At 47.1% G+C, this 11,291-nt stretch overlaps 1 protein-coding gene across 3 annotated transcripts in view; it reads right to left on the bottom strand.

Annotated features, from left to right (window-relative positions):
* Positions 1-11,291, bottom strand: part of lhpp (phospholysine phosphohistidine inorganic pyrophosphate phosphatase) — a 39,005-nt gene that overhangs the window by 9,650 nt on the left and 18,064 nt on the right. For 2 of the 3 annotated variants that reach the window (XM_068305405.1, XM_068305404.1), the window contains exon 7: positions 6,524-6,644. In XM_068305405.1, the coding sequence (XP_068161506.1) occupies positions 6,551-6,644 (94 nt within the window). In that variant the 3' untranslated portion in view covers positions 6,524-6,550. Of the gene's footprint in view, positions 1-6,383; positions 6,645-11,291 lie in introns of those variants that run through there. The other variant, XM_068305403.1, reaches the window with a different exon arrangement.

The following is an 11,291-nucleotide window of genomic DNA, read 5'->3' as shown; positions in this document are numbered from 1 at the left end:
AAAAGACAATCCCGACCTTGATGGTGTTTTTTTTTTTTTTCCTGATGAGCCTGTGTTTGTGTGGCGGGGGTGCGTGGGGAGGACGCTGGTCATGGGTGGGAAGTCTGCTCCCTGTTGCGTCTCTTTGATGGCGTGTGGAGTGGCTGAGCTGAGCGGCGGTTCACCCCGGAGACCTTCCTCCCTCCCCGAATCAGGAAACAAAAGGGGCTTTTTCTCTTGAGGAGCGCAGTGACGTGGGAGGCGGCAGTGAATGTGGGGCATGTGTTAGGGCTGCTGCTGCTTTCCCCCCCCCTTCCCACTACCACTGGTGCATATGCACACCTCCAGAATGAATCTTTAACTTCATCCTCTGCCACCCGGTGCTCCGGTAAGATGACGTACCGCATCGGCATTTAAGTCCCGACCTGGGATGTTGGCTTGACGTGAGGTGGGAATATCCCACAGTCCTCGCTGTGGGGTTAAACCCACTCGGAGTGGGTGTTAGGGAATCTCTTTGCTTGCACAGTGAGGTCATATTTGCACTGGTGGAGTCGCCATGGTGCGTTCTTCACCAGTTAAGCATTTTTGGGTAATGAGTCGAGAAGGAAATGGGTAAACAGAAGCCTTTCAAACGTGCCATGTCAGAACCCCGGCACACCGAGGGCCCCCGGCCCCTAATCAGTGTAGTGACAGAAGTGAAAGGAGGTTGTGTTCCAAGAGAAGATATGAATACAACAGGAGGGGCGTGCCATGTCGATGTTCATCCACCACCCCCACCAGCACCAGTCACTCTTGAACCCTTATGCACAGTCCAGTCTACTGGAACGTTTAGCTCCTGCTGGGAACCATGAGTCGAACATGTGATCGTTAAACGCAGCACCGCCAGCCTCCGTTTATTAAAACCCCCTGTTAAAGCCATGTAATGTAATAACAGACGATAACGTAATAAACTTGTCGGTTTTCAAAATTTAATAGTCCTATATCGAAATAAAAGTCCTGAGCCGTTAACTTAATAACTTTCTCCCATTTAAATTACATTATAGGAATGGGTAAATTTATTATGTTATTGGCTGCTATTACATTTTTGCTTCTTCAACCCTTAGAAAAAGGCAGCCTTGTGAACTCTGCTTTAAAAAGCAGTTTATATATATATATATATATATATATATATATATTATATAAAATCACACAAAAGTGATGTTGTTATACCAACGACCAGCTTTTATTAGTTTAATCCCCAACAATGCAAATGCAACCACAAAAGGGGTTGAAGGGTTCTTGGGATGTTCTCTCAGAACAAACACTACCATCAGTGTCTGCAAATATTTTTACAAATGGTTTGGTTGAAAAAGAAAACCAACCCCAAATGTGATGTTTTTAATGACTTTTTAGTAGTGGGACTTCTCGAATAAACAAATTCAGACATGAAACAGAATCTTGGCTCTAGATCTAAGCCACTGCTTGGCAGCACAAATGTGGTCATGTGAAAAATAATTCAGAAGTAGCGCCCGACCACGAAACAGTTGAGTGAGTGTTGTCGTATGCATGCTAATACAAACTCCTTTCGTGGCGAATGCACACATGCACCCAATCTTTTGAGTGCAGCGTTTGGAGATGGACTGTGTTGAGTGTCACCCACACACTGACGGATTCATGCAAGACCAAACCACAAACTATAAACCATGACAGAGGTGCAAATGACTTCTTTTTAAAGTTAAGTCAAAGCAGCGCCAGTCTGTGCCCACATAGAAGAAGATATCAAGGTCAAACCAAACTTCTCATGTCAGGTTAAAACAGGAAGTGCCCCCTCAGCAAGAAGACTGTATAAGGTGTGAGTCCTGAAACTGAGAGGTTTGACTTTTACAAAAGGTAACTGGACTCCTTCACGGGACAGACGGGTCAGATGCGAGTCTGCAGGCCCCGTTTCAGTCCAGGACAGTCAGTTTATACAGCAGGGTGACATATGGCTGCTCTTTTGCCTGGATTAAACACACACACACACACACACCCTGTGATGTGACATCAGAGGGTCATGCTTAGTGTCTGGGTAGACAGGCTTCAGAGCCTTAAGTGGGAAGTTGAGTGCGGGTCAGGGTTGATTGCAAAGACGGGATGGAGGAAGGAGGTAGGGTGAGGAGGAAATTCATGCATCGTCTCCAATCCCAACAAATTGTGAAGCTCTGAGCCCCTCCCACACCATCCAACGCCGTTGGCACGGCCGCCCACACGGGAAGAGGAGTGATGAAATGAGGGGAAACCTTGCGGTTTGGCGAGCGAGGCGTCCACACGGGCCACCGCTGCACACGCATAAGGGAGGGGACGAACAACTGTCAAAACAAGTGCATGTTTCCATGGATAACGGTGCATTCAGGGGTGCAGGTGTGCAGAGGCTGGTCAGCTGACCCGCCATTTCCTGTCAAACAGGAAGAGCCCAAATGAATGGAGATGAAAGTTCAAGGTAAAACGCAGCTGGCAGTCGTCAAGGTAAGAAAATGCAGGTGCAACACAAGAGCTGCAGTGTGCAGCAGAGTCAGAGGAACCATAAAGAGTTTCTGTCCAATGAAGACTCACGAGGACCCAAAAACGTTTCCTAAAAGGGTTTGTGTTGGTCGGATTTTAAAATCATTCCATTTAAAAATGCATCTGCTTCAGATTTTATTTGTAGGTAAACCTCAACTTACATTAAGCGGTTTCAAGAGGTCGAAAGTCAACAACGTAAGTTGAACTAACTCGTCTTCAGACTTAACTGATAAGATAACCATTCCCAGATCTGCACTGAACTTTATGAATGCATTTTCAATAATATTGATATAAATAGAAAAAATAAAAATATAAAATCAGCCTCTTCTTCCTCATCTTGGGTCACGGGGGTTGCTACGGGCTAATAATATGAAATTGCATGTTTTTATTTGGATTTATCGTAGTAACATGATATAATGTGTTTTTAACGGTTTACTAGCGATTTTACGATTCCAATTTTTGTGGGCGTGAACTTGATTTTTATTTTTCTGTGTATTTTTTTTTTTAAAACCAAAGTATAATCAAAAACGATGTAGGCAGAGGTTTACCTGTATTATAAACAATCCATCATCAATGTTTTTGGTACCAGAGCGTTTCCTCTCTATACACTCGTCTCTTTACATCTCCTGCAGGACTTTGCGTCCCTGAGGTGTCGGTCAACACGAGATGAGAATGAACTTGTGAGCTTCAGGAGGTTGCATGAGGAAAATGAGGGAGGTGAAATTGGGCAGACGGTTGTAGGACTTTGTAGGAGTGATGTTTAAAAGGAGGACGGAAACTGTAGAGGAGTGGAGCTATATTTCTGGAGTAGATGACATTAATTAGTGTTAAAAATGCCAGGAAAAAGAGGATGGTTGCCAATTTCGGGCTCAAACATCCCAAGTTGTCATCCTGCAGCTGCTTGTTACCTCTGCCAAGGAGGTGATGTTGTCATTGTGTTTGTTGGACTGTTTTTTTGTTGGGTTTTTTTTACCCGTAACTATTCAACCCATTCAAACTAAATTTGCTGGGAGGATGAGATAACAGACTTGGGTTTTAACTTTGTGGAAGGGTGAGCTACGGGTCACGCTAGATAAACAGATATGTGTAGGTCTGTTTGGCCTTGGTCGAGGCATGTGTTCTACTGAATGTGGTTCCAGATAGCAGCGTTCACCAGGGGTCCAGTGAAGGTAAATGTTCTTCTTTACTGGCCTCTCCTTTATTTTATGGAAATCCATTTGGCAGTTTGTCAGAACTGTTTTATGTCGGACTGCTGAAGCTCCGCAGCTACACTCAGCGCTTTGTGAGGCTCTACATGAGCCATTTGGGCTGAAAGTAAATGTTAGCTTTTTGCTAAATACTAGTGTATTTCTGTCTTTGTCTTGGTTTAGCTTGTTAGCAGGCTAACATGCACAGTTGAAGCTTGTGGAAATTTAATCTATCAACCAAAATACAGAACATGTAGAAGAAAAGTCAAAGAGCTCTTTAACATTTAGTCTATTTAGTCAAATCAAGGATTTTAATATTTCCCGTGTAGTTAAACATTTTTATCGACTAACGCTCGACTTGAAAAAACAAGTAACGCTGGTTAAGAGTTTATCTGCACATCGTGTCACAACCAGAAAACAACACGAAATCTTACGTCAAGAAAAAGTCCAAAGATGAGAATGTGATGTGTTTCTAACCTTTGGCTAAGTGGAAAATCACAACAGCTTCATTCAGTCAAAGCCTTGACGGCGTGTCGGTCTGTCAATAGAGTCCAGAGTCAGTGAGGTCATACATGCCCAGACACGTCTTCTGAAATGAGGTCACCTCTATTATTTGAAAGTTAATCTGGCTTCGGCCTGCAGTCGCAGGGAGGGAATCGATGCGACGCGCTACAACCGGAGTCCGCCTGTAACCACGGCGGCGCACGGAGCTAAACTACTGCTAATCTGTAACTTGTGTGAAAAAGATGGATGACCTCGGGCCGGCCTGAGAGGAGCGCCTGTCAACCAGCTCGCGGTGTTTGTTTTAAACATCTCGTGACGATTGAACCTGCCAAGAACAGGCTGCTCGCAAACCCACATCCTTTAGAATTGTTCCGCAACCCATTTAAGTCCTGTAAATTCAGTCCAGGGTAGTCAAATACAGGTTTAATAGCTCCAAGCGAAGCCAACAGGCAGCATAATGGGCAAAATAGTCCCATCATACAATGTGAAAGCTGTTGGAAAACCGAGTACCAGCTGCTTGTACTTTACCGTGTGCATTAATATTTATTTCCCAATCAGAAATAGGAGTGGTCCGACCAGCTCAGACACAGTTTCATAATACCTCATGGCATTTCATTACTTTTAATTGCCCAATAACATTCAGGCTTGTGTCAGCTAATGGTGAAGTGAACCAGAAAGCTCCCAATGAATCACCCGGCAATGGGCTTTTGTTCTTGGTGAAGCTATTCGCCGCGCCGAAACCTCCAGGGCAGCGATGGAGGATCGTTTGTTTTACGCCCCACTTCCAGAGGCCTCCGTGATCCAGTTGGCACATGAAAGCCCGATAACCAATTCTTTACCCCCCTCATTATTTTATTTAACCTCGCTGAAGACCCCGAGCGCGCCACGTCTCAAGAAAAAGCAATTAACAGCATAACAATGACGGGGGTAATCCCCAACAGAGGCGACTTATGCTCAAGTAAACAAAGATAAGCGGCGTTTGATTTGTGAAGCTTCAATCTGATGGGAGAGCGCCTTTCATTTCGGTGTTTACAGAGAGGGAAACATGAGCCCAGCGCCAGCGTAATTCATCACACACACACACACCGGCGGCTGGGTTCTGCATTTGTCATCCCCGAGACCGGCTCACTTCCCATTTCCAGCGATTTGTTTTTGTAAAAAGAAAGCTGCTCCGATATGAATTTCAGTTTCAACAAGAGCCACAAGGTCAGACCCTTCCCCAGAGCTCCGAGGCCTCGGCAGCCTTTTTTAAACTTCTTAAGTATGAGTGTTACCGTTTAATGTTCATTCAGCTAGCGGAGAGAGTCTGCCTTGCAGGCTGGCACCGCTTTAAACCACGTGGAGGACCCGGTTCAGTCGGTTCCCCCCCACCCACAACCCAGATTCCAAAAAACATCGCGGCGCTCTCCAAACCGATTTGACATTCAGGCCAACTGAAAACGAACAAAGAGGACGTATAGATGTCTTCACTCTAAACTGAATTTAACGCTCGCAATCTCTCTCAAAGCATTTGGGACAGAGCCAACAAAAACAAGCAGTGGAATGCAGACTGGATGGTTCCACAGGTAAGACGTTCAGGTGGCAGCGTCACGACTGCTTCCATGGAAGTGTTCCACTACGGTTTGGGTTCACAAGACGCCACGTAGCGTATCCTGCATTTAACCGGGCTGGACTTGACCGATTATTCTTGCCAAACGACAGGTATGAGTATGTGCACATAAAGGGGGCGGGGCTTGCAACATCGGACCAATCAGCAGCAGCAGAGCGACGTGTTTCACCAGCCCCTGCAGCTGGGTGCAGGAAGGCGAGCTGGCACAGACGGTAACCTAACCACATTCGTGTGTTCCTCTAAGTCAGATGTAATTTTGTGGTTTGTGTTACTGTGTTAGTCTTTTGTGCGTCTGTCTCTCAGATGAAAACCAAAACCTCTCACACATATCTTCATCTAGAAGCACCAGCAGGGTTGACGCTCCTCGTGATTCCGAGGGATCCTCTCGAGATCCGCGCTCCGAGATCAACGGGCAGGTACCTCAGTTTGAACGTAACCCGCTCCAGACCAGGTTAACCATATAAGTTACCATGGCAACAGAAGTGAAACACAGTCATAGAATGAAAACCAAGTGTTAACCTGAAGCTACCTGGTTCACCCTGAATCCTGTATCGTGAAGATGTTAAAAAGAAAACACGACGGTAAACCCTGACATAATGTTTAATAAAAACAAATTTCATAATAATAATGTTATACTAACGCCCACAGCTGTTTGGAACTGTTTGAACTTACTTATATTAACGGGTTTTTAAATCTACAACCAGCCGGGTTAATCAAGGCTCACTTTTAAGGGCAGGTCAGCAGAGTCTGCTCAGCGTCTCTGGTCGAGGATCGTGTCTACGGCCTGAGCCAGATCGTCCACCGTCCCGTCAGCCGTCACCGTGGGATGGCTCTCATCGCTGGGCCTGAAGGGGGGAAACACAGGCTCAAGGATACAAGGAAGAAAAAGAGCATGAAACAGGAAGTTGTAGAAAAGCTTTCAAAGCAAAGCTGGAGTAAACAGAATTCTCCTCCAGTGTTGTTGGAGCTGAAGGGAGAGTTTTTTGGGGGCTAAACGGGGACGATGTCCTCTCCAGAGCTCGCTTCTGATCAACAACAACAACATACAAACAAGATTGCGCGGTTTATTTTTGCAGCGTTGATATCTTCACACATAAAGGTCTCTGTGCAGCAGCCTGCCAGAAGCCCCCGGCAGGCTCGCTGTATGGTTCGTGTCTCTCTCACCAGCTGTCACACAGTTCCACACTTTCCCGACACACCCGAAGGCAACGGAAAACAGACCAACTGGGGGCTTTAACGAGAAGCGATAATTCCAAAAACACACAATTTCTACAAATAAAGTCCAACGAGAACATTCGAGCCCAGACGCCCCCAATGACAGGAAAACGTCTATTTGCGCTGATGCGGACGGGGCGTAACGTCGGTTGTAGCTGAAGGTAACGGTGTTATCGAGCAGCGACGCTTTGGGGATGCATTCTATTTGTCTATCTGAAATGCTTCCATGCCACACATTAGAAAACCTGTTCCTCTTGTCTGGAGCTGGCGACAGAGAGTCTGGGCTCCTGGAGCAGAAGACCGGCTCCAACATACGCTCATTATCTCTCGAGTTTTGGGGTTTTTGTTGATCCATCCAGCACAAAGAAAGCCCGGCTACGTCCCTCAGACCTCATCGAGAGTAGTAAATACGTCGGAGGGATGGAGCAGCTCCAGACTGGTGCCATTGTATGGCCCCCGGGGGCCCAGCGGAGGATGCAGATATGGCTGTTTAATCAGCTGCTGGGGAAACGTGATCTAGACGCGGGCCGGCATTCAGGACACTTTTTCCTCCTCATCACTTCAAAAAGACAGAGACGCCCCCTTCATTCATCTGCAAGACGGCTAAAGTAGTGCCTATACACCCCCCCACCCCCCACCCTCACTGGGCTGCCTTGACTGGGCTCTGTGTGCCGCCTCTGTTCCCTGGTCACGGGTTGGAGCTCCAGATGGGGAGGCTTTGTCTGGCCCCCGGGGTTGTGCGGCACAAACCACCATTAATCCTGCCCTCTGAGAGCTCGCAGAGGACCATGGCAAATATTTGTGAGCCGTCCAAGTGTGTAGCATCAGAAAGGCGAGAAGAGGCCAGTGTGTGTGTGTGTGTGTGTGTGCGTGTGTGTGTGGGAGGGGGTTGAGGAGAGGTGTCGAATGCTGAGGCTGCAGCCAACACGGAGAAGCATTTTGGTGTGTTTACGCACGTCTGTCAGCCGCCGGTGCTTGGGTTACGTGAGCTGGTCCCGCTAATGGTCCGGGTGTTATGTCTTCCCTGGTGGAGGTTACTCCCACACCCTTTACTGCCCCGAGGACCGAGTGAGTTCATACACCAACACACACACACACACACACACTGTCAAGTCGCTCACATGGCTCTTAAGTTTCACGCCACCTCCTCTCCCACCTGACGCTCTTCTGGATCTCCCACAGCCTCCCACCTTTTCAAAAACCGGCACGGATGCGTGTGTGTGTGCGCTCGTTTCGCCGCGTTCCTCCCGTCGCCATGAATAATGAAGGAGTAACCAGGTCAATGTGACCATGCAAAATTCAGCACAATGCATCTAGTGTTACCCATGAGGCAATCTGGCCCACTCGACGCGCGTCCTAATCGATGGAGGCGAGAAGACGGGTTTGGACGCCGCACCGCCAGCGCGCCACCTGAGGCCCTAAATGACTTCAAAAACAGAAAAGCTGAGCGATGATCACGAGGTTTGGAGTTAGTTGGTGGAGAAGCTGAATGCTGGATGATTGGGGTCACAGTGGAACAATCAGTCGAATTGATTTGTGATTTGTGATCAGAATCCATGAAAACACCCGATGAATCTAAGATTGTCCTCTAAAAACAATTTCAACAGCATGGGATCTGAGAAATGTCGTTGGCGCTCTTCGCATTTTACACTTGAAACAAATCGTTTAATCAAAAAATGGCGATTGACGACGATCACAGGACTCCAAATCTAAATCGCTCTGCACATCTAATCCCCAAACGTAGACATAGATTAAACGGTTATGCAAGCGGGACGCTGGGACACGGGTGTCGGATAGACGCCGCTCAGGCGATATGAGATTACAGAGACTTACGAGGTGTTATAAGGACAGAAACATGACACCATACCTGGCTCTATAAAAAGATTCTACGTCAGCTGTCCCTCAAAAAAGGACAACACAGTCGTGGAGGTCAGCGACCGTTGGGTGGAAGGCGCCGCGACCCCCCGGTTAATGCTTAACGCACAAAAACACAGAAGGAGGCCAATCAGCTTCACCCGATTCAAATCTCCACGTCTCTCTCGACCTTTTCACCTCAGCTCGGAAACTTCATCACACCATGACATGGACTTAGCGTCTTAATTTTCCTGTGGGGGGGGGGGCGGTGTAGTCATTAAACTGAAACTTTTACGACCCGATTGATTTTTTTCCTGCCCTTTCAAAATTAAAGCTGTGCTTTACTTAGCAAGAGTCACCTGGCTTCGCAGAGAAGAATAACATTCCTTCCTGCTGCGACAACGCTGCGAGGAAAAGAAGCAACTCCCCAGTGAGAAAAACAATCAGTCAGCTCATTGTGTGCGAGTCTGTCATTCATACCAGAGCAGTGAACGCACCATCAGCCAAAACAGCCCTCTTTTCTCACACCGGAGCAGACGACATAACCTCATCCACGAGGAGAACCAGGCTTAGCGATAGCCTTTATGTGCAGCCAAGCCTTGTGGGCGACACAGGATACGAACACAAGACAAAGCTCTCCCCCCACCCTCCCCCAGCCCTAAAGGAGGACGTGTTGGGGGTGTGATTTGTGTTGCTTGACGATGGAGCGGCGGTCTTGGCCTTTAGGGTGAGAATACGATCGCAGTTTGTCTGGTTGTAAATAAAAAGTCGCGGGTGATTGATGGCGAGTATCAGGATCCTCCTGCTTCAGCTTCTTTTTTGTACCTGAAGCGGAATTAAAACACAGCTGCAGCCTCATACCGAGGGAGGGGGGGTGGTGCGTGTTATGACAACAGGTATGATAGATGCTAAACTTAAGCCTTCGCATCCTCTGCCGAGTGTCTGGCGGCGCGGCGGCCGTTATCACCTCGCCGGGGAGGAGCGGCGATGGGCCGACAGCTGCTGCACAGGTTCCACGCTCGACGCAAACACATTAACGGTTCTTTCCAACCAGGGGGGGGGGTGACGACGACGACACACAAAGGGGATTCCCTGGTCGCGGCGCGAGGTGCCACTTCTTCATCCGTTAACTGGGAGTGTGTGTGTGTGTGTGTGTGTGTGTGTGTGTGTGTGTGTGTGTGTGTGTGTGAACGGTCAAAACCACCCACTGGAAACTTTTTCTCCTCCCCGACCACAAACGCATCCGAGGCTCAACGAACAGGACGTGAACCATAAACCTTTTCCCGCCACGAGACGCTGGGAGGACGGCGATAGCGGTTGTGGAAGATTTTCCCACTTTAGACATTACAGATCATTTCAAACACCTGGTGTAGATCTTATTTTTAGGGTTTGTTGGAGCCTGTCGAGCAGACATTCATTTCCAGTGTCAGTAAACACAACACAATAAGACCTGGATGTTCTAGTAATTACCCGTGGCTTGTCGCTAGCCGCCTCATCTGTTGACTCTATATTTCACTAAACTAGCAAAGATTGGTAGAAAAACAACCCGTCGTTTTTGAATAAATCTGCCTGAAAAACATTGTTCAAGTGTGTTGAATTCCAACCACATCCAATATCACAACTGGGTACACTCTGTTCACGTCACCACGCTGGGTGATGACGAGTCACTGAACAGGATTCACGACTCGGCTGATTTGACAAAGTTCACGATGTTTCTTCTAGAACATCAGCGCGCGACGTTACAGTCAACAAACGAAACCGTTCACAAAGCATTATCGGATATTTGATTTGCTTTTTGGTTTTAAATCGTTTGTGCTACGCTGCCCCCGATGACTCCCGGTGGTACTGCACCAATTTTTCATATCCATTAGCTTAAACTGAGAGCAGACTGCAGACAGAATTCTCCACCAGTGTTTTAACAGTTAGCATAAATTAAACTTAACCAGACCTTTACAGCTTTCTTCTAATCTCCGCTCGAGGCTAAAGCTGCTCAAGTTTACCTTAGCTGCACCCAGCATACAAAAACCAAATCTGAAATTGGAACGGCCGGGAATCAGCTTGAAATGTGTGTCACTGAGGATTCAAAACATGAAAAGTCATTACTTTAAAAAAAAAGCAAACAAAAAAAAAATCTTAGAATATTGTTTACTGGGCCGATCCAGACAAAAGCAAACTCCTGCTGTCGCTTAAACAGTCCTTTCAGTGTTGTGCTCAATATGCAGAACTTCATGTGACCCAGATCTAAGTGCACTCTTTTCATCGGTGTGTTATTATTAGCGGTGCTGCTGGCTTGCAGAGTCTTTTGGGTGTGTGTGTGTGTGTGTGTGTGTGTTTATATCTGGCTGTGTGTGACAGGTTATTTAGGGTTTTTTTGTGAATCACTCACCTCAAAGTTAGTTTAAAATACAAGGGCAATTCCATCG

This window comes from Antennarius striatus, chromosome 21, assembly GCF_040054535.1.
Source record: "Antennarius striatus isolate MH-2024 chromosome 21, ASM4005453v1, whole genome shotgun sequence".
NCBI lineage: Eukaryota > Metazoa > Chordata > Actinopteri > Lophiiformes > Antennariidae > Antennarius > Antennarius striatus.
Note: the sequence above shows the minus strand (reverse complement) of the source record. Positions and strands in the feature narration are given on the sequence as shown.